General features: G+C 33.4%; 2 protein-coding genes and 1 non-coding gene across 3 annotated transcripts; 1 reads left to right on the top strand and 2 right to left on the bottom strand.

Moving 5' to 3' along the window:
• Positions 1-237: 237 nt before the first annotated feature.
• Positions 238-13,436, bottom strand: LOC145558673 (golgin candidate 5-like). Its single transcript, XM_081619981.1, has 20 exons — positions 13,196-13,436; positions 12,869-13,074; positions 10,151-11,118; positions 9,972-10,043; positions 7,901-7,975; positions 7,430-7,544; positions 6,560-6,621; positions 6,418-6,465; positions 5,141-5,425; positions 4,964-5,023; positions 4,771-4,854; positions 4,601-4,666; positions 4,432-4,530; positions 4,115-4,333; positions 3,896-4,010; positions 3,608-3,828; positions 2,974-3,033; positions 2,782-2,895; positions 744-818; positions 238-652 (listed from the first exon to the last, which is right to left on the bottom strand). Exons 2-20 carry the CDS (start codon positions 13,011-13,013, stop codon positions 617-619), a joined length of 2,919 nt encoding a protein of 972 aa, XP_081476107.1. The 5' UTR covers positions 13,014-13,074; positions 13,196-13,436; the 3' UTR covers positions 238-616.
• A 1,776-nt stretch (positions 13,437-15,212) lies between these two features.
• On the top strand, positions 15,213-15,286 carry TRNAT-AGU (transfer RNA threonine (anticodon AGU)). The gene has a single exon. It is a non-coding gene; the product is annotated as a tRNA-Thr (tRNA).
• A 2,087-nt stretch (positions 15,287-17,373) lies between these two features.
• Positions 17,374-20,397, bottom strand: LOC145557886 (serpin-Z2B-like). Its single transcript, XM_081619063.1, has 2 exons — positions 20,032-20,397; positions 17,374-18,171 (listed from the first exon to the last, which is right to left on the bottom strand). The coding sequence occupies exons 1-2, from the start codon at positions 20,395-20,397 to the stop codon at positions 17,374-17,376; spliced, it is 1,164 nt and encodes a 387-aa protein (XP_081475189.1).
• Between the last annotated feature and the right edge of the window lie 3,258 nt (positions 20,398-23,655).

Here is a 23,655-nt window from a genome sequence, read left to right on the forward strand (position 1 = left end):
GGAGGTTATACCCTTTTACTTGACTGCTGAAGACTGGCAGATATGCAGAATAGTTGTTTCTGCATTCCATATCAGTTTTATCGCGGCACTTGTTAGCTCGGTAACAACACCGTTATAAGTTTATAACCAAGGCAATACATATCTTCCTAAGATAAATCAAACGCAGATTAAGTTGATGTTCATGCAAGAACGAAGCAAAACAACCGATGCCATATCTTACATGCTTTACTGAAAGAATGAAGTTAACCTTTCACTTTATGAGTAATGTAAATAATGAAGATGTAACAGTTTTGCATAATTAGATACAATTGAGTAATACCCCCCAAAAAATATAAAGTCCAATCCTTATGGTATTCATGCTATACAATACAACACCCCAATTCTCACAAAATCTCTTCCAAATTAGTTGGAATTATGCTACAAGTGACTAGTATTGAATTCCTAAGGGTAACAGTTAGTATACATCAATACAGTTTCTTATCAAGCGAGGACGTAGATTCTTCCTGAAACACTCAGATAAATTGAAATGCTTGGACTTGCAGTTATTTGGCGAGTTGTGAGATTGATACTACATTCCCATGGATGAAAAGCTTGATACAGACACCGGTTGAAATGATCATGCAACACCCATTTGTGGACTTAGCATCTGAATCTGTGTTACATATACAAGTATAAATAGAGCATGAATTTGCAAGAATTGTGAAGGAAGATAAAATGATCCACACAAACAAGGCTGAGAGTACCTTGTTGACAAGTAAATTGACTTGTTCTCTGTACATTTCTTTCAAGTCCACGATATCAGCACGAAGTTCTTCCAGCTAAACAGCAAAAAATATAGTTATAATAAGCACTTTCCTAAATGTATTACTACCTCCGTTTCATATTTTTTGCAATTTTGGAATATTTTTTGCCTCACAAATAATACCTCAAAGTTGCAAAAAACACGGGACTGAGAAAAATGACTTTGGGGGGAGGAGGCAGAGTGGTATCTATCCAAAATATGCAGATAGAGAGGATGGGCAGAAATCAAGCCAAAAGCTCATTTCCTACTTGAGACTGTAGTAGGCTGCTCAAACTCAGGCCAACATAAATCATGCTGTTTCTAGCATTATCTTTCATTACAATAGGCCCAGAACACTGGACTGACCATTTAATGGTAGCTTCAGCAAGATTGTCAAGTAGATCTCTAGGGATAGTAATTTAGCAGTCTATGACAATACCACAATGCTATATACGAAGTAAAACTTTACTACTCGTCAACAACAATTAGTAAGGTTAATTCTGATAGATAGCTAGAAGGTATTCTAGCATAAGTAGAAATCTGTTTGAAAAATAATAAATAAATAACCTTCAAAGTTTAAACTGTATAACAGGCAATGGACTATAGAAGGCCAATTTTGATGCAGCAATAAAATAAAACAGAAATTGAGAGACCTTTAAGTTTTGATCAACCAGGGAAAAAAATTTACTCATAGCATCAAACTGGTTTTGCAGTTCTTTTCAGCAAAATCTTAGCCAGTCCAGAGAGTGTGAATAAAGAAGAAATGTTACTGTTTACTTCACATTGTTTAACTTTCAAAGCTTTTGAATAAGACTTTTGTGAAAATTATCAAATAGTAGTATTTTCAACTCGAATTGCTAAAACTCTCTCATATATTCAAAGCTTTTGAATAAAATTTAAATTTATTCCTGAACTATATTCTGGACTCTGTCATAAACAAAATTAATAATTATAACATAAAAATTGTATTTTGAAACTTTTACTAAAAACTAAAATTTAAAACTGTCAACAAATAGCATATTTGTAGCAAACTAATAAGCTTGTTTAGTAACACTATTAATTGATAATTGAGGGCTTATTTGACAAGTGAATGTAGAACATGTTTGGTTGAATTAGAAGTTGGCAATTAGCTGGACACTTTTGTTTGTACTCCCTCTTTTCTTTTTTTGTTCTACTCATTTTCAACTTTTTCCCATTCTTTTTTGTTTGACTCACTTTGTTTTATAAAATTTTAGGCATACCTCATAATACCATCTCCCCTCCTCTTTTTATCCCATAATAATTATACCTTTCTAGTTTCCACACACTTCATATAAGCAACAATAAGATGTACGGGGAGGAACTGCCCGAGAACAATTTAGATCTCGAAACATAAATAAACAAACAAACAAATCGATAAATAAATAAATAAAACCCTTATTCCCTGAGATTAGTATCCAGAAAAACTGGCCCCTTTGAAACATAAAAATTTCACATAAACTGAGGATTGTAGTTTTTTGAGTGGAGGAGAAAAAAGTATAACACCTTTAAGAAGCGTAGTTCTAATTCCTAAAATTGACTCAGTGGAAACAAAATGTAATTGCTCAACTGAAACCAGAGTCACTAACCAAAATCCACTAGATCAATCTAAAAGATGGATACATTCTTTGGCAGGGAGCAAGTGTTCAGAATCCATACTATATATTTTTGCTAAAATGTTCTTGAATCAATTCTCTCGCCAACAAATGTGGGGAGATAATTCAAAAGGTCAAAAATTTAAGCTATAGCATACCTAAGTTTGCAAAATTCAGACTTAATGTCTTGGAATGAGCAGCCTGGTAAACTGGCTCACTAAGACCTTTTCCAAACAGTTCATCACACCATATACAAGGACGTCACGTCAATAAAAAAGGAATCATTTTGATAATGATTGTGTCATTTAACTAGTAAAGGATAAAACTAAATAACAATCACTACAGCACATATCTCCTTACTGCACTAAAGTAGCATAATTAACATACCTCCTCGTCACGTTCACCCATCAGCTCTAGAGCGGCAGTATGTCTCCTTCTCAGAGACTCTAGCTCTGCCCGTATGCTGGGCAACATAGAAGCTTCACTCCGCAATTTCTCACACTGCAAAGCAGATAAAAAGTAAGCAAGACAACAACACATGAACCCATAATGTGTTTGTGGAAGAACAGTTGAACAAACCTGCTCAGTCATTTTAACTAGTTCTTCAGCAAGTGAGTCCCGTATAGATTCCAATGAAGCCTATAAGTACACAAAACTTAGAATTTAGAAATCAGGGAAAACAATACACAAGGACTGGTGCAGCCATTAAATTGTTTTACTCTAGTGGTTTCTACCTACCAATGTTAATTACCATCATTTGATCCATAAATTGGCAAATTGAGAATTCTTCTCCAATAATATAATCATTAAAAAGTAAGAAGATCAAACATGCCACCATAGTGAAGAGGGAATTTCTCTTAAAATTTCTAGATGGATAGGTTAAAAGTGATGCATGAGAAACAGTTCATCATAATTTTTAACTCTCTAGGAATTCCAGCTTCAAATCATGAAGCTTTTGGGAACACAACTATAAGTAGAACTCAACATGCTATGAAGTGACCAAATTCTACCATTTAATATTCTTGTGTTGATAACGTCAATGGGATCCTGACCATGAGAACAGCAGATATTTCTTTAGTTGAGACTTTTCATACATTCAAATACATACTCAAGTACCCAAGACAATAGTAGAATATTTTTTTTTTCATTATTATTATAATAGTACGAACTAAAAAAGGTTGGCTCTTGAAGTCAAAACAGCATTAAAACATACCAGGCGAGACATATATGATGCAAGTTCTCCCTCCTTTTGTCGAAGGGCGGCTTCAAAGGCACTAGGTGTCATGCTCTTCAAGTAATAAGGACTCATGGTAGCCTCTCCAGAATTTCTCCGGTCTAGGAAAGAGGAGGAAGAGTCTAGAGAAGCTTGCAAGAAGAAGCTTTCTTCCATATTACCCACACTGCTGGCGCTTGAAAGTTTACGTGTTAAGTTCCCTGTAGACGTAAATTATATTAGGAAAAAAAATGGTCACTATTTTACGGGTAAATAACAAATTGATACCATTTTCAAGTGTCGATTTGTTCTTCATTGTTGGACTTTGATCTGACGCAGAAGAAGACTGTACATGAGCAGCCTTTTCCAAATCTAATCTAGCTGCCTTTTCCCGATCTAACTCCTATTATAATCCAAAAACAAATCAATACAATTGAATGTGTGAACAGCAACACTGAAGATGCAGTGAGAATACATGATAGATGATAATCATAACCAAATGCTAACCTGCTGTAGAAGTTCCCTGTGGGCAAGGGCTTCTTGCAACTCATTTTTGTATTTTCTCTTAAGTCCCTTGATCTCTTCTTCAAGCTGTTTTGCACGACCTTCATGAGTATCTGCTATTTCCTTTGCAGCAAGGTATTCTTGCCGATTTTCAGCTGCTCTTTGTCTTTCTTTTTCAAGAGACTTATTAAGCTGTGTCTGCTCTGCTCTGAGGCATGAAATCTACAAAATGTAACAGTATAAGCTACCATCTTCTTTTCAAAATAAACAAAAGGCTATGCATTCCATTTATTGTCTATACTAAGATATAGGAACTTTACCTGAGCTTCAAGAACATTGATCCGAGAAAGAGTTTGTGATAAACGCTCATTTATTGATCGCTCTCTTTCCTCCGCAGAAGCAGCTTTAGCTTCTGCTTCCTGTAAAAGAAGGCTTGTAAGAAATGCTTAATAACAGTTGTGTAGAGGTGTTTAGAAGATGAATAGAAACCTGAAGCCGAGATTGAAGAGTTCTCTCTACAGCTGCCCAAGCTTCAGCCTTGCGAGCAGACGTCTCCTGCAAGCAAAGAAGAATAAACATAATATTGGAAATCTTGTAAACTTGTAAGCATATTTGCATCCTTCATTTTCCAAAAAGAATTTCTAATTAAGGGGAAAAACCTGCATAGCTTCAATTTGTCGCAGGAGAGGCCTAGTGGACTCAGGTAGTTGTGAAACAAGCTCCTCACACCGGCGCTCACTTTCCTAAGAAGCATCAAGAAAATAAGTAATATTGTTAGAAACTCAAATAGGCAGTCACCAGAATGAACTAGCACAAGTAAGGTAAGTTTTAAAAAACAAGACTATAACAGACTTGGTATCGTTTCTGAAGGTCCTCAATATCTCTGCGTAACATGTCTTCCTTCGCAATTGCCTATATATACAATAAGAAAAAACCAAACATATCATCTTCAAACAGTACCTCATAGGAAAAGCAAAATAATATCAGCTTGCAGATAAATTAAATACACACTGGTGTTTAGAAAAGAACCTGCTGCTCCTGATTGCTTAATGTCTGTCTTAATTCCTCGAGCGCTTGGACAAGCATTGTTTCTCGTTCCTCGGCTTCCCTTAGACGTCCCTCCAACTCAGTCCGGGCTTCATTATTGGCCCGTGACTCTGCCAACGCTTCAGCCTCTTTTGCTGCATTCAAAGCATTTGTATAATATTCCTTTTGACCTGCAAGCTCTGCTTGGTGCTTTTCAATCGTTTGTTGGAGCAACTTCTCAGTTGCAGCCTTGTCTTTCTTTATACTCTCCACTTTATTTTCTTCAAGCTGCACAAATCAAATAGAAACGCTCAGTAAGAATAAACAGGACATCCCACCAGAACCATCTTGTAGAACCAAAGTTTACATCATATAGGGAGATAACCAGAGATGTTAAATGGCATATATATATACTACAGTTGCTAAAATAAGTGTACCCAGTTTAATGAATTATAATTTATTATTATCAAATTATTACCAAACCAAATATGGAGATAATGAAGCTTTTACCATCCTTACCTAAAATATTGTCCTAGATATCTCCCCAAACCCCAAAAGAAATAGATGAAGAAAAAGTTTATAAAAAAAAAGTTGCATGTTCTCCATAGAGGCCCAATGTAAGTTGAGGGGGGGAAAACACTCTTGCTTTTCTTTATATCAGATTCATCTAATGTTTCACTACACATGAAAATGTTGCAAAGAATTTTTCCCTGCTAGAATTCAGTGTAAATAAAGCACTTTTCAATTGCCATGCAAAAGTATATCATGACAAGAACACTGCAAGTTTTCTTGGAAATTTTAAGGTGATCAAGCATATAAGTTGGAAAGAGTAAGGCTAACAGCATAACATGGTGAGGCAAATGGGCAAGCAAACATTTGAATGTCAAAGCAACAAAAATAATAATATGTAGAAGAGAAATAGACTCACAACTGACAAACTTAGTCTTAAAAACAAAAATAAAAGTGCTGAAACACAATTTTACATAATAAAATTGATTGGAGATACAGAAATAAGAGTTATGAAATAAATTTGAAGCATTTAAAAAGCTGGTTCTGTTTTAAAAAATGTGATGCAATTCATGGGTGGTCGGGTCAGAGACCAAAAAAGCATCTGTTCTCTATACCTAAAATCCTGAAGTAATAGGCTTGCACTGTTGCACATATCATCGCTTCATCACACAATAACAATGTTAAAGTACTACATCTGATTTATCAGTGATTAAGAAAAGAAATTTATTAAACTCTAAACTCATTTGAATTGTAACCCACGAATCAATTACCTGTAACTTCGTAACCAATGCCTTCTTCTCTTCATCCAATTCTCTAATCTAGCTTTCACAAAAAACCAGGAAAATAGCAAATTAGTACCCTTCAATAATTGGTTGGCTTACATGAAAAAATAAAGGAGAATAGAATAACAACCTGAGCCCTTAATTTTCTCATTTGAGCTTCTTGAGCGGCTTGCTTCTTTGAAAGCTCTTCCCCTATCATGGAATACAGGTAGATACAGATAAATACAGTAAATTTAATATGATCAGAAAGCTGCTAATACAATTATGGAGAGAAAATTAGATTCAACTATTCAAGGGAAAATTTTCCAAAGAGAAGCTCTTGAAAGGTTCATCTTTAGTTGACATATAGTTGTTTATCAAGATCAAATGATATATTCAAATATAAAACTCATGTACATTCTTTGGGGATCCATCATAGTTAGCCTTTAAATAGCTGAACTTATGATTAAATTGTTTCTGTATAGTGCATTCTAGAATAAATATGGGCTCTTACTACACAAGAAGACACAGAAAATTTCCCATTGCGCTTTTTTTAGCATCATGCCCTTTCAAGACTCTTAGTGGACAAACAGCCATTAAATCAATTGTCAAAAATTCCATTTAAACTTTTATCTTACCATTTAAACTTTTATCTTACCATTTGGTATACTCAGAGATTAGAAATTTTGGTGACCTGAATTAGGCTTGATTTTCTACAATATGCAACTCAGTTTAACTAACTCACTCTCTTCACCGCTTTAATCTGAGACTTCTAGCTTAAGTTTGGAAACATCAATATGATTAACAAGATTTTGAGCCAAGAAATCCCAGTGTTAAGGCTACTTGAAATTCCTGACTTTGTTAACATAACAAAAAAATCAATACAAGAGCCCTCGTCAAAATTTCTCAAAGAAGGTAAAAATTTTGCTGAAAAATTTGGACAAAAGCAATAAGACAAACCACAATGATATCATATTAGTACACAACCAAAGAGAAGAGTTTCTCATAGTTCAGCTCTCACCCTCAGCCATGACTTGAGTTATAATTTCATCTTTTTCCTTCAAAAGAGCAGCAGCATCACTTCTCTTGTTCTGCTCTCGTCGTAATGTATCCCTTTCCTTGGTTAGAGCATAAACCTATAATCATGCACATGAAGAAATGATATAAGCAAAATTACTAACAAAAGTGGAAGCACAATAAAAAATTTGTCTTCTTGCTAAAGTAATTAGGAGTACTTAGAGCTTAAAGTCAGGAAACCTCAGTCAATAGTAATACAACCAAATGGCTGGTACCACTGTACCAGTCCGTTATAAGATAATAAACTCTGACAAATCAAAGACAAACCTAAACATTTATTAACCACAGCTACAATATCAAACTATGTCAAAAGAAAAGTTCAGAAGCAATAAACTCAAGGGGCGGTCAAAATAAAATTAAATAAATAATTAAAACAGCAAACCCTGGAGTTTAGTGCATAATAGAATAACCGTACCTTACGTTCAAGAGTTGCAACCCTTTGATGATATTCCTCACGCAAAGACTCAACTTCTGCATCATTGGATTTCCGCTGTCATAGATATTTACTGTTTTTAGATAAACTTAGCAAATATAACAGTAACACATCTTCAACTAAAAGGAGCCAGAAATTAGAAGTAAAAACAAACATTCTCGCAAGGGAATAAGCCTCTTTGATCAAGCAAATAAAGAAAATAGATAACTAGTTTGTGTGATAAAGTTACATTATATGCTAATATCAATATAGCTGACACAAACACTTCAACCCTAGAAAGACCTACAAAACTCAATCAAATCATGGTGAATACGCAATAGATCTACAGTTCAAAAATATATATATATAAGCAATAGATCTACAATTCCTACAGCAGAAATAATTTAGCAAGGGTTGCTGACATGCCCATTCAAAAATATATAATATATCTGATTCTTGGCAAAGTTCACACTTAATACTCGTATTTTACCGACTTGTCACTATGTCATGAAAAAACATGGTACAGCCAAATTTCTTTACCCCTCTCACCAATAGACTTTTCGTGTTAAATTTTAATAAATAGATCGTTGTTCATATAGAAAAAATGATGACCAGTAGATATGAACAGAATTGTGCTGAAAATCTTTTTAAGCAATTAATTACTACACGGTAAATTACAGGATGAAGAGCTAGTAAGGTTATTCTCTATGAATCTTCTTTTCCTCAAGCCTCTTAATTCAGTTACTTTTCACAAAATAAATTCCAAATGTCGGCAGCCCAAAGCCCCCTATTCTCCACTTCATGTAAGCCAGTTCATATATGTAGCAGATCATATGCAACAACAAAGAATACTCGGTTTCACAGTTATCCTTACAAATTTAACACATCAAGATAAAGATCTCTGTCTATGGAGTATGGATTAATAGGCCATCAAATTCCACAAACAAGCATTCATCTAAAGCTTATAAGTTAAATAAGAAAATGATAACTGAATACTAACAAGCTGATTCAACATAAGAATCTCAGCACAAATTCTGTGTCAGATAATTTTAAACTTGACAGCTCATATATTCTAACAGATAAGAGTTAATCCTAGATTCTTTTCTTTGACATCCAATGAACAACCTAAGAAACAAAAAATAAATTCACCAAATGCAGATTACTGATGCAGTGATGCAAGGTATTAATGTGGCTATGTGACATATGCTACAGATAGAGAACAAGTAAAGCCAACGAGGCAGGCCAAGAGTCGGCCACTTTACTAAACCAAAAGATGAAATTCACATTTATGTTCCTTTGGAGACTAATTTCACTTCTAAGAGCACCTAACTGTGGGAAAGGACCTAGGTTCTAAAGGCAATATCAATTTCATAGCCAACCATTTTTTAAAGCACATCAGTTAGATCCTGTTAATTCCTATTACTGTAAGTATCGATCTCCAAATACCAACACATATATGAAATCTCATCTCTCCACTATGCTAGGTTATCAAGTTCCCTGATAGTCCTCTCAAGCCTCTATATACACCACATCAAACCAAAGCACGAGCAAGTGACAAAGGCCGAGCAAGCCTAAATAGACCAGGGGGAACCTCGTCTATCTTTTCGAATATCTTTTTCAATTTAGGATGTATCATGGGGAGTAAGTTCTCCTTAAACTAACTAGTCTTTTTGAAATACACCAGGCAACAAAAACCTAGAAGGATGCATTGAAGGTTCTTTCCCTACGAATCCCCAATAAGGAAGAAAAAATCAAAAACCAGCCAATGAAGAAACCTAGAAGAGAGCTACTTGGCGTTTGTTTAACTGAGGGAGAGTAATAAAGGTAGAAATGAAAATGAAGCCTTGGAATGTCAATGGAACAAAAATTAAGTAAACAAAATATGAAATTGATATTTTCCATCTCTCTGACAAAATAAATGAAACATATTTCAGAACTTTATTTTCAGTTTTCTTCTCCTAGACCCCAAAACTTAATTTAGAGTTTTCTTTTTCAGATCCCAGAGCTGCTCTAAGGTACAGCAAACAGAGGAATATATGAGCGAAAAGGAGCAGTAACATAGTTAGAAGCTCACCCTAAAATCTTCCAAGACAGATTTTAACTGTTCATTTTCACCCATTAACCTCGCAATTTCATCGGCTTTAGTCTGGAAAACAGTAAAATGAGAATTTGGTGAGTTTATAATCAGTTTATAAGACTATGAACAATTATAGTGTCCAACCCTCTTCACAAGATGACAGATATAAGACATACTTGAGCCTGTCGAGCAGCTCCCTGCAATGCAGCTTCCATCATTTTCATGTCCTTCTTCACCTTTTCTAGCTCAAGGACAGCATTAGCAGAGTCAGACACATTGGCCACTGAGACAGGTCTATCAACCTTAGCATTTTCATCTTCTTTGAATTGCTTTGACTCTTCAATAGTTGTATCATGTGAATCACTTTCCTCAGTAGCTTGACCAGAAACAATTCCCTGGATTGCATTACTTGGAAGTTCAGCAGATGCGCTATCATTGACTGATTCAGTAGGACTTTCAGATTCAGCAATGCCAATACTATCATCAGTTTGCAAGTGCTCAATCAGATTTCCAGTATCAATTGACACTTCCTCTTGTTTAGGGATATCTCTGTCCACAGCGAGCTCTTGCCCGCTTTCTTTTGTCTCTACACCATCACTAGCTTCCCTAGTAATTACATTATCAATAGGTAGTTGTTGCACTTGATCAGCTAGATTACTTTCTGCTAATTCTGAATGTTCTGGGGATACCCCCTCAGCTACCCCTACCTCATCAAACTGTTTATTAGAATCTGTTATCCCAGCATCCTGGATTGTTTGTTTAGGTGGGGTAGCAGGCTCCTGTGCATCAGCTTTGACTTCATCAGAATCCTTTGCCAAAGTGACCACCTCATCTACAGCTTCAGATGCTACATTATCTCTTTGCTCTTTCACTTCCCCCTCTTCATCAGCAGGAAGCACTGACTCTGCAGCAGGCTTAACATCTGTATCAGGTACATCATCTTTCTTCTCCTCAACTATAGAGGGATCCTGAGTGCTTTCTGAAATCTCTGGCAAACCATCTTTACTCTCTCCACTTGCCTCGTCATGCGAAACTTCACTGTCATCAGCCTCATCTGCATTTTCCTCTCCTCTATGACCCATAAATGCCATAACAGGATTGAATAATGCAGTTCTATTGCCAGAAGAAGATTGTTCTCCAGAAACTGATACAAATAGTTAGCAAAAGAAGCATCAGCTGAGAACATCCCACTCTTGCTATAACACAATCATTTATGCACTGATAATCAATGACTCAATGTGCAGGCTGAAAGACAAGTTTTAAATTTTAACACGTACATATCGTTTTTTTGTTTTTTTTTTTTTTTGGTGAAAAAGAAAACTAAAACAAACTGTAAAAGAAAAGACGCAGACAAAAAGCGAACCAAAACAAAACAGAACAGCAAAGACAGAAAACTAGCAGATTACTAAATCACACATCCAGCTGTTCCGCCTCCACAGCTAGAAAGAGTTTTCAGGCCCCATACGTGATCTAGTACTTCCCCCCAAGTCCTCCAATAAAACAGCTCGAAGGTCCTCCAGGACTGCTCCAAAAACAGGTGGGATATTAACGTAGATCATGGAGAGCTTTGCACTGGCAAATGATATCAGTATAAGGAGAGTTGAGAGGAATAGGCTCCACTAACAAGGGGGCAACTATCTCCGAGTCAACCGTGAGTTAGACTCTATGTGTCATGGTGACCTCCATTCCAAGCCATAATAAGACCACGAAGCATTCCAAGCAGTTCAACTTTCGTACATGAACATATCCCACACTTTATAGCAAACATTTCGAATAGCTCTTCTATATTTCCAACAACACACCTTGCCCCTGCAGAACCTGGGTTTCCCTTTGTAGCCCCATTGGTATTCAACCATACCTATCCTTTCGTGGATGTATATATCCACTTATCATATTGCCTCTTTCTAATGCTTTTCAAATGTCTCCAATTCTAGTCATAATAAAGCCGCCTGATGTAGGGTAGACTTACCCCTCTCTCAATACATCTTTCATTTCTCCGCTTCCATAGCCACCAACATGTTACATATTGTATTGTTAAAATATAGGAAATTCTGTTCTTTTTTTTTACTGGTCGGAGGCAGGATTACATTGGATTTAGGGATGATGGCTCAAACAACCACCACCTCCACTACTTCAATGTACTTTACCCACATCAAGATATAGATCTAAAAAAATCCTAAGGGCAAGGATCAAGAAACTGAAAACCACTATTCTACAATTATTAAATCGAACGAATTAGAGATCAAGCCTTCTCTTTACACTTTATAGATACAAAAGAAATGAGTAAAATTAAAATCAATCGTCAAGTGCTCCTATTGAAAAACAGAATGACAATGAATTAGAGACATAGCAGATGCTTTCATCACTGTCTATAACTACTACAGTATCAGAAATCAAATTGACTATAGGTTTTGAGTCGTAGTTCATGCTTTCATATAATCATAGCATCTAATAAACTATAACACATTGTACAAGTGTCGCCTACATAATGCCCCTTCCATCTGGCTCAGACAAATCCCCTAATTTCCAAAATACAACTAACCCATGTATAATGTCAACAAGTCTTCTGTTCCAAACACACTCCCTAACCCAAAATCTCCCTTCATAAAGCAGCAATAAAAGTTTCCCGCTAAACCAATCGAACAACGAGCTGAAGACAAACCGTGTTCAACAGCTTAATCGGTTTGATCCCACTATTCCCAGGATTCACATACCTTTTCTGATCTACTCCACATTCTACCAATTATCAATTCCATAACAAAGCATCTAATTACCACACAATTCCCACTAGAATTCAAGTATTCAACAAGAAACAATAATACTACATTACTACATCCAAATCAAATTCAAATTCAAAATACAAAATTTCGAAATTATAATAAAAGTGAAAGTACCTTCATCGCCAGACTGAGGCTTATCTTCCAAACCAAGAGCACTATCAAAATTCTTCTCAATATTCTTGACACTCTCTTGAAGCTTATTCACAGCTCCAGAAAAATCCAAGTTTCCCAACGACACACTTTTCCCCCACCAATCCATCTTCCTAACTTCGATTTGATCACAAAATTCGACAATTTCACACCAAATTCATCCCAAAACCCTAAAATCACAGCAAAATCGCAACAAGCAAACATTATTTAACAATAAAATTATGCAAATGTGCAAATTAATTAATAAAATACAGAAACAAAAATGAATAAATTAAGAGTGTGATTGAGAACCTGGAAATAATTGAGATCTAGGAAATCGGCAATAATGTTGCGGAAGATCGGGAGGAGAGAGAAAGAAGAAAGGTGAGAGCTCAGGTGTGAAGTCTGGAATATACAACCATGATCAGATTGAGAAGGAAGATGATACTATAATTAACACTCTGGAAATACTTTTGATGTTGGTGGATCCAACCCAATTTTTGACACTCTCGTACTTTACGCAGCAAAATTTGTTCGAAATTTTGTTAAATCAAAATACTAATTGAATTTTTTGGTTTTTTTTTAAAAAAAATTATACCCGTTAAAAAAACTAAAACTAGTTCAACGTTTTTTTGTGCGGCTGGTCACCATGTGATCTCTTATAAAAGACTATAAAATCTATAACATTGACCAAGAAACCCCGACCCTATAATACGGATCGAGTTACCTCTAAAACACTGATCGATTAACCTTTATAAAACTGGCGAAGTAACCCTTGTAACACACATCGAGTAACCCCAATAACAATAACGAAGTAACTTACAAGGTGGCCGGCAACACGGTGTGAGCAACCATAAGAATTTGTGAAACTAGTTTGTGCTCGTGTTACACACAAGTTATCTAAATTATCTATTTTAGATAACTCGCGTTCTATTTTGTTTATTGATATTGTTGATGGAATATGATTGAGCATACGGATTAGTATACATTTTATTAGGTGGAGGGATTTAAGTGGATATCCATTAATATTTCGATTGTGTTTAGTAAGTTTTGATTTAGGTTGAGGGATATGGTTTTGGAAAACTCTCACTAATCTTTTTTGCTTTTATAATGGGGATTTTACTTGCAATTATGATGGTGGAAGTGTATGCACAGTGTTCGTTGTGAATCCGTTGAACACTTAATCTAAAACCAAATAACATGAAAACTAACTACAATGAACATACATAATAGAATAATAGCTATAGCAAAAATGATGTTATGTTATCGGATTTTATATTCTTTTGTTTTAATCTTTATGATCATTGGCTTTATGCATACTTGATTTTTATCGAATGCACTGTATACGATATACATACGCCACCATCTAATAATTAAAATTTTCAAATTGAATTACTATTGGTTTAGCGTTTAATGAGACACTTATACATGTTGATTTAGTTTGAAATAATAAAGGAAAATTCTCTTCAGTATACTTGTAATAATGAATTTTGTTAAAAAAAATGTAACTTTTTTTAACACTACTTCAAATGACATGTAGTGCAACTTGTCATCTTTGTCACAAACTCACAACTCACAACTCACAAGTAGGTGTGGTAATTAGCCTTGTGGCCTTCTTCACTTCTTCATCATATGTATGACATTACTTGCGATAATTCATAACAAACAAAAATACTCGATAACAACCATGCATCATGTTCTTTTAGCGATATATCACAACATACACAATACAATAATGAACCTTAGCTTGCCTATAACAACTCGTCTAACTTGGTGTCGTTTCTCTTTAATTTTAACAATAAATAAAGTTAATTATAATTGTTATACTTCATATATATGTTCAATTTTCTTTAATGATTGTAGTTCATGACTATCTCTCACATTAGTCAATGTATTGTTGGTCAAAAGATAAAATCGATTAGACACACATCTTAAACATACAAAATAATATGACATATATTTTGAGGTCAGATCATCATTTGATCAATCCCTTAATTAATGAGATCGTATTAAGTCAATCGGGAAAAAAAAGGATAAAGAAAGTATATTTTACAATAAGTATATTTTTTTTTTTTTTTTTTTTGGGTTGTTGGTTTAAACTTTGAAATTTGCCGACAAATTGGTGGCATGGCATTAGACATCTTGCTCTTGATGTGTTACAGTGGTCGTGAGTGTTTTGCATGACCATTTGATTAAATATAGATTTAGAGCACTAATTAATTTTCTTAGTTGGCAACGTATCAAACGTAGCTAAAACAGTTACACATTTACCCAAAACTCCAAAAGGTGTTTTTTATAATTATATTTACTTGGAACCTGTTAACAATCAGCTCTCGTAGCTCAGTTGGTTAGAGCACCCGTTTAGTAAGCGGGAGGTCTTGAGTTCGACTCTCAACGAGAGCATTGAGTATCTAATATTTTTGTTTGGTTTTTTTCAACAAAAATATAATACCTCCGGTCCAATTTAGTTGTAACTATTTTCTTTTTGGGCCGGTCCACATTACTTGCAACTTTCCCATTTCTTTCCTTTTTTAGTAACTTTTTAGTGGTAAAATTATCATTTTACTCTTACTTTTTTTTAAAAAAACACCCTAATTACAAAACTGATTTTATCTAATTAGCTTTAACCCCAACATTAATTAAGTTACCTATTTTCACCAAAATCAACCCCTTAGCCACCAAAACCAATTCCAGCCACCTTCATCTTCCTCCTCAATCCTCATCACCATAATTCATCAAATTTCTACATCTTCTTCCTCATCCCATTTTTTTTCTCTCTCCGTCCTCCTTCAACCATTCCTATTATTTTTTCAGATCTGTGGGTTTGTGGGTTCGTGGATCTTTAGGTTTGTGGGTTCGTGGGTTTGGTGGTAGGTGGGAGGTTATTGTGGCTCAGCTCGTCGGTGAGTTTCGGTGTTGGTTGTTTCGGCGGTTGGTGGGTTCGGCTGTGGTGGTTTTCAGTGTTGGTTGTTTCGAGGTTGGTGGTTTCGGGGTTGGTGGTTTCGTGTTGGTTGTTTCGGGGTTGGTTGTTTTGGCGGTGCTAGGTTCGGCTGTGGTGGTTTGGTGGTTGCTGGGTTCATCGGTGCTTGGGTGGCTGGGTTCGGTGGTAGGTGGTGGTGTTGGCCTGGTGGGTGGATTCTGTATAGCTAGGTGGTGTCGGTGGTGGTGGGTTTCTTTTTTAAAATTGGGTTGAATTTGTTTTTTGTTTTAATTACTTGGATTAATGCTTAAGTGTATACCCTTTTCTTTCAATAAACATGATTAGGAAAATTTGCCTCGACCTCCGCAATCACCCCCAAAGTCGCAATTAAATTGGACCGGAGGTAGTATATTGATCTATATCGTCTAAAATTCTTCATGTATCGTTTAAGGAAATATTTACAAGTGGAGAAATAAAATATTATTTTCAACAAATCATATACTACGCAGTAAACTCCCTTAAAAATGAAAATTGATAATCGTTGGTTAAACAAATACTCCCTCCGTTTCATAATGTTAGTCTCATATACTATTTTTGGTATTTCAAAAAGTTCTACCCATATTGAATATATTTTATTTGTGACTTGATTTTTTTTGGAATTAATTTATTGTGGATTGATGACTTGACTCTAATTAAGGAAACTTTTACCTAAAATTATGCAATTATGACTTGTGCTTTCCAAATAAAAAATTAAAAAAATTAATTAAGGTAAACTAATTATGAAATATGTTGTACTTTAATGTTAGATTCCAAATATATTTGTTTTCTTATTTTATGTGATTGATTCCATATGGGACTAACATTATGAAACGAATGGAGTATATATTACTTGCAAGTTTTTTAAATTTAAAATTCAATATGATAGAAATAAAATTATTCTCAAAACATATTATACAAATTCTTAAATAGACCTGGTTCACACTAATTTATTGTGGACCACTTACAATAGAGAAAGTATGGTTGTGTTATTAATAAAAAAAAAAGGGCTACTATAATTTTAAAAAAAAAGTCACTATGTTGAAATAAAAGTCATTTTGGTAACATATAGGCCTGAGTGGTTAGTTTTTAATGAAATATTTTATATACCGATCAATATCAATGATAAAGGCCACTATGTTAAAAATAGGATAATAGTGTCGTATTTCAAGTTCACAATATATTTAAACGTTGTAATAGTTTTAATAAAGGTAACTATGTTAAAAATAAGGGTCACTATGTTCAATATAATGTCAGTTTTGTGTGTATAGACCTCGGGTCCACAATAATATTTTTGAACATATTATGCCTTAAATTAAATAATTATAACTAATTATAATAGTAATACACTAAAATTATAACTAATCTAAAACTCAAACTGCATTAAGTATAATCAATAATAGTAATACACTAAAATTAAATTCGTTACCTTAAAATACATATAATGATCCTAGACCATTACATGGACTAATAACGATTAACGAATTAGTAGTAGATCAAAACCTTGCTCAACACCTCAACCTTGTATTATGCCTTAATCCAGTAAAGGATTATAAACCGTGCCCATGAAAAGTATTTTGCCAAAGTGATCTTCCCTAATCATGAACATGAAAGGATGATCAACAATGAAATCCAAGGATGATGGCGGAGCACACCCGGTTGCAAATCGTTTCCTGGTGAAGCACGCTGCCTCCGTACCTGTTTCATTAGTTTCGATATGACAACTTTGAACAATATCCGAAACAAAGATCAAATCACTTAATTCTGATGGGAGATCAACAATCTTTGTAAGCTCCCCGGGATACTCAAAGGGTAGTGTTAGCCCTAATTCTTTCATTACACCCGAAAGCTCAATTGAGCTTTCGAATTTAAACTTTGGGAGTAAAACGTTCCCTATATTGACATTGGTGAGCTTGATTTGTTCATCATCAAACATGTTGTTGTTTAACGTGATGTTCTCCATAAGTTTAGGGAGACCACAGGTGTCGTCTGGTAAAAATATGTACATAGAGAACCTTCTTTTATCGTTTCTGTCACCCAAATATGGCATCTTGAGAACCTTGCAACCCTTATAGGAGCCGTACTCATACATGCAATTCGACTTTTTCGTTAAGGGAACTTGCACGGTGTTTCCGTTAAGGAGATGAAATCGACGATTTTGTGTCATGGATGAATCAAAAGTCGTAGCCCATTTTCCTTTGAAATATAATGCATTGGCTAGAAACATTACAATGTCTTGGTTGAAAGTGTGATTCGAAGATAACACTTTCGGAATGAACCCATTCGTTTGTTCGTTAATCCAGGAGTTGACATCCTTCACTACTTCATAAGGCTTCACAAGGAATAAATAAACATACAGTCATATATACATCATAATTAATAAGAAAATTATCCAATTTGGAATCTTTAAATACGTAGCAGTTTTGTACATAACTACATACATAAGCTTAATTACTCAGGAATGTTTATACAATATGATGTCAGTATGTCACCAATCCTAAGATGCTCGGTGTGTTCTCGTCTATAAATTATGATTAAATTTCCGAATACACCATGACATGATTTAATAGAGAAAAAATAAGTTATACAACTACTCCATAACTACTTTCGTAGTTAAGGATCAGTAATTCAGTATATCACAAAGGATCGTATAATATAATTATGTGCATTGACTAATCATGCAATGAAGTATGTATTTTTCAAACTATCTAGCTTGAAACCTTGGTCTACATTGAAAAGTATAGAAAAGTTAACTAAGGGTCTGTTCTATTGACTGAACTAAGCTGAATTTATTAGAGATGAGCTGAACTGAACTGAACTTAATTGAATACTTTATGAGATAAGGAAATTAAGAAATAAATTGAACTTATTAGAGCCGAACTGAAAATAATCTAAAAAGAACAGACCCTAAAGAAATAATTGATTTTAGAACTAAACTAATCACTACTCCGTAATCAATAACTTATACTAAAGGCGAAACCAGGAATGACACTTGTCATTTCCAGGTTAAAAATTTTCCCGCCTTTTTTTTTTTTCCTTTCCTTTTTAATTTTTTTGCCATATTTTAATGACATTTATATATTTTATAACTTATAATAATAGTCATTTCTATTTTGACAACATATTTAATCCAATCAATCATCAATCAATCAATAACTTATACTAAAGGCGAAACCAGGAATGACACTTGTCATTTCCTGGTTAAAAATTTTCCCGCCTTTTTTTTTTTCCTTTCCTTTTTAATTTTTTTGCCATATTTTAATGACATCTATATATTTTATAACTTATAATAATAGTCATTTCCATTTTGACAACATATTTAATCCAATATTACTCAATTAAAATTTTTACATATATACTAGGAAAATTTTAATTACAAAAATACTAACATAGCTTTACAAAAATAAGCTATTGGAATATATTGTTTTCCAAGATTATTATAATATTATCAATATCAATTTTAAAGAAAAATCATATTGGTAGCATACTTTTTACGGAGTATTAATCTTAAAACTATACATAACGTTTATAAGAACAAAATAATTTTGTTATAGTATACTTCATACATAACATATATTGGAAAATTAAATCTAATTGTTCTAATTATTAGCAAACTAAAATATATTTAAAAAGTTGATTACGGAATACTAATTATCCTAAAGTAAAATGAACTCAAATAAAATTTCATATTATGCCGATCAAAGTGTGTCAAAAATTTAAGGACAAATGTATATGAGTTCGTATATGGGTACTAACCTAATTACCTAAGCTAATAATTTAATTTTCTTATATAAAACGTTAAGTCTTCTAAGTTTCTATTACTATATATATATTTTTATACAATCCAATTCAATAATCTTTATATTTAATTTAAGTTATTTTGTTACAAATAAATTTTTTGGATAAATTATTGTTGAATTAACACCATATTTATTTATTGTAAAATTTAATTATGACCGTGCATGGCACGGAAATTAACCTAGTTGTTTCTAAAATAAAGTTCTTCCTATTTAATCAATGATAAATTGTTTGATAAGAAAATTTTAAACATAATTGAAATAGCTTTTTAAAGATGCAAAGATAGTAATTTATTATCTAATATTTTTGGTTAATCAAACTGACTTTTAGTTTTGAATCCCTAGCTAATATATGTAAATGCAATTAATATGAAAACAAGGGTGGAGGCTTATACCTTGGCTTGGAAATCCACTACTTTCGGTTGCACTTTGAAAATCCTTAGAAGAAACTCTTTGTACGAACTATTAAGAGAAAATTTCCTATCCAACCATACTCCATTTGCATAAGCAATTATCGGTCCACCACCACTAACGCCGTTTGATTTAACAACAGACGCCGATTTAGAGGCCATAGCAATGACTTCTTCCATGTTATTATAGCCGAGGAGGCCAAGTAGTTTCTCCAAGGTGTTGCCTTTCGCACCGGCAACCAAGGCGTTGAGGGTGGTGCTAATGGAGAAAGGAGAGCAAATCATGTTTTTGTTAACTGATGATGAGTTATGATTCAGAGCTTTTTTTGCCACTTCTAAACTGAAATCCATGTTATTTTTAACTCGGGTTACATTTATAAAAAAAAAAAAAAAAAAAAATGAAACTATGTTAGAGTTATTTTTTAATTATTTTTTTGTTATAAAAACGGGGACGAGGTTATATTAAATCAATATCCGCCAAAGTCGTAAGGCTTTGGGAAAAAGGACCCATACAAACATACTCATAGCCCCCTAAAATCCGACCTAGCTACTAATTAAGTGAGCTAGGGTGTTACCTGCCCGTTTTACATGAGAACACTTACAGAAATCAAAAGACAAAGAGAGAGCACCAATATCTTCTAGCAAAAGGAAGAAAGGAGCGTATCATGAACCTTTAGTCGTCTTAATCCGTAGACAACCGAAATAGCATCACTCTCCAACTAAACCTTCGTGTATACTATATATATATTTTTAAAAATTAAGATGATATTAGACAATAAAATCATAGTCATTATATTAAATCAAATCCCAACCATTTATTTTATACGGACTAATATGAATCCTTTATATAATAGGGTCAATTTTGGGACACATAACTCTGTCCGTTTCTCAGTAAAAAAAAAAAAAAAAAAAAAAAAAAAAAAAAAAAAAAATATCTTGAATTGTTCGTTTTATTTGGAATATCTTTAAAAAATCATTATGTATATTCATCTCTTATGAAGAAAAATGGAGTTAGGGCTTGTTCACATTTACTTAATTTCAGCCTAGTTCAGTTCAACTCTAATCAGTTCAGTTCAGTTCAACTCCAATAAGTTTAGTTCAGCTTACCTCCTAATTTCCCTCTCTCATAAAATATTTATTTCAGCTCAGTTCAGTTCAGTTCAACTCAATTCAATAAATGTGAACAGGCCCTTAGTGTTACACAAATTGATTGATTCGGAAATCAGATAATAGCTTCCTAGTAAAGCTTGGGGAATCGTAATTAATATCTTAGCCTTAATTGATCTAGGATAGATTAGATTAAGGAGCAAAGCCAAAAAAAAACCTACTCTGCAAAAGAAACTGACAAAATGTTGTGGCCTTCTTATTTAAAAAAAAAAAAAAAAAAGTAATCTATATTAACGGTTAATATTAGTCAACATAAATGAACGATCGTGTTCAAATTTAATAGGATGGATACAATTATATTGGAAGCCTAGTAAAAACAAGAAAATAACGGAATAAAAAAAAAGAGGTTGAGTACAAGAACCCTACATTATTAGGGTTCATAATACATATTAAAGCAAAAACAACATATTTAGTTTCTTCTCAATGAAACATTAACATAGAAAAGTACTATGCACCAATAATATCACCAACTGATGCACCAACTTTGCAATGATACTAGTAAAATTAACTCCGATCAAAACGAACATGAAAGCTTTATATTGTATAAATAAAAAAAAAATCATTACTTCATATATAATACAATATAATAATCCAGGTTTAATGTTATTAAGGTATAATAACATCAAAATAGATTATAAAAAATACGAACTTTTTCACTCTAATTTGTTGTTTGAAAAACATTGAATAAAGAGATTAATGGTATGATGAGGAACTTACATGAACATTGTATGATTCATATTTTGAAATTCCTTTTCTCCTTGCGACAAATTTGGTTCGGGCAAACCCAAGACGACCATTTGATTTTGCGAGTTGCAATCTCAGCATCTTTGATTTTTTTTTTTTTTTTTTAGCTCGTTTTTTAACTCTGCCCTAATCCTGAAAGGGCAAACTAACCCTATTTTATACGAGTAGGCAGTAGAACAAAACGAATCAATTAAAAACATACCAATTATAAAATAATATGCGTTGTCTTTAGTTTTTTTTTTTTTTTTTTTTTTTTTTTTTTTTTTTTTAAGCCAAAATATTTTAAAAGAATATTTGCATAATATGATAATATTTGGTCTACTAGTCTCTTCCGTACAATCCATCAAAATATTATACTAGATCTTTTATTTATCTTTGCCAAAAATCATTCACAACAAATCATGGACATACTTTAGATTTATTTACTTATTTTTTTTATTTTTTTATTTTATTTTTTTTTTTGGAAAAATTAACATAAATTGTTTTATAAGATCATTTTGATGACAAATATATAAGAAGTATATTTTGCATTCAAGTTGTTTATTAAATTCCGTTATAAAAAAAAAAAGAGTTAAGCACACAATTAGGTACTCAATTGTTAAAAATTTCACCTTTTAGGTACTCAATTATTTTTACTTTGCTTTTGGGTACTGAGTTAAGAATTCATGCCAAAAAAATTAAATCAGCCAAAGAATTTAGTACCTTGGGTTAAAGAATTTAGTACCCTTGGTTAAGTATGTGGGCCCCACTCGATTAAAAAATTAATATTTATATAAAAAAAATTGTATTAAATTTGACTAAGAAACTAGCTGTTGGTTTCTCTATTTAAAGAGGCATGAACCTGACAGAAAATTCATAAAAAACAGCAAGAAAATTCATCAAAATTCATCAATAATAATTCATCAAAATTCATTCATAAAAAACAGCAAGAAAATTCATCAAAAACAACAGCTTAACCAGCAACAAAACAGGTTCATTGAGCATGTTATTTAGGCATAAATTTTACAAGGTTTTGCCAGATTTTGTAGAAAAAAAAAAAAAAAAAAAAACAGAAACAGAAGGGCTGATGCTTCCCCCTGCTGCTGGTACTTCAACTCTGCCACAAAATCAGCCATTGTTGCTTCTTCTGTCCAGCCACAAAATCAGCCATTGTTGCTTCTTCTGTCCAGCCACAAAATCAGCCATTGTTGCTTAACAAATTCATCCAAAACCATTTGTCAAAAAAAAAAAAAAACAAAATTCGAAAACCCAAATTTAACACAAAAACCACAACCAATCGACATCATCAATTTGTTCAAAAAAAAACCCCAAAATTCGAAAACCCTAGGTCGCAACAAACATCAACAAATGGGCAAAAAATCCAAAATTTATATCAAATTAACAACATAAACGATGAGAAATTGAGCTTACCTCAAAAAAATGGCGGCTTTTGGTGTCGTTTTCCCCAGATTCGAGCACAAAGGTTGCTCGTTGTTCTTCGACGTTCGCAGCAAAGTTTCCAGAAATGGGAAAGAATAAAGGAGCAAAAAGGGGAATAAAGAAAAAGAAAGGGAAAAAAAATGGGTTGACCCGCGAATTTTTTAATCGGGTGGGGCCCACATACTTAACCAAGGGTACTAAATTCTTTAACCCAAGGTACTGAATTCTTTGGCTGATTTAATTTTTTTGGCCTGATTTCTTAACTCAGTACCCAAAAGC

This window comes from Chenopodium album, chromosome 9 (genome assembly GCF_948465745.1).
Source record: "Chenopodium album chromosome 9, dcCheAlbu1.1, whole genome shotgun sequence".
Lineage (NCBI taxonomy): Eukaryota > Viridiplantae > Streptophyta > Magnoliopsida > Caryophyllales > Amaranthaceae > Chenopodium > Chenopodium album.

Bases quoted from the DNA above. Each gene is read 5' to 3' on its own strand.
- LOC145558673 (XM_081619981.1), bottom strand. From the start codon at position 13,013: ATGGATTGGTGGGGGAAAAGTGTGTCGTTGGGAAACTTGGATTTTTCT. The intron at 5,426-6,417 runs GTAATTGATTCG...TGATTTGTGCAG, and splicing joins CATTGGTTACGAAGTTACAG to CTTGAAGAAAATAAAGTGGA. The intron at 819-2,781 runs GTATGTTAATTA...TTTGCTGTTTAG, and splicing joins TGGGTGAACGTGACGAGGAG to CTGGAAGAACTTCGTGCTGA.
- LOC145557886 (XM_081619063.1), bottom strand. From the start codon at position 20,397: ATGGATTTCAGTTTAGAAGTGGCAAAAAAAGCTCTGAATCATAACTCA. The intron at 18,172-20,031 runs GTATAAGCCTCC...TTCCTTGTGAAG, and splicing joins TAGTGGATTTCCAAGCCAAG to CCTTATGAAGTAGTGAAGGA.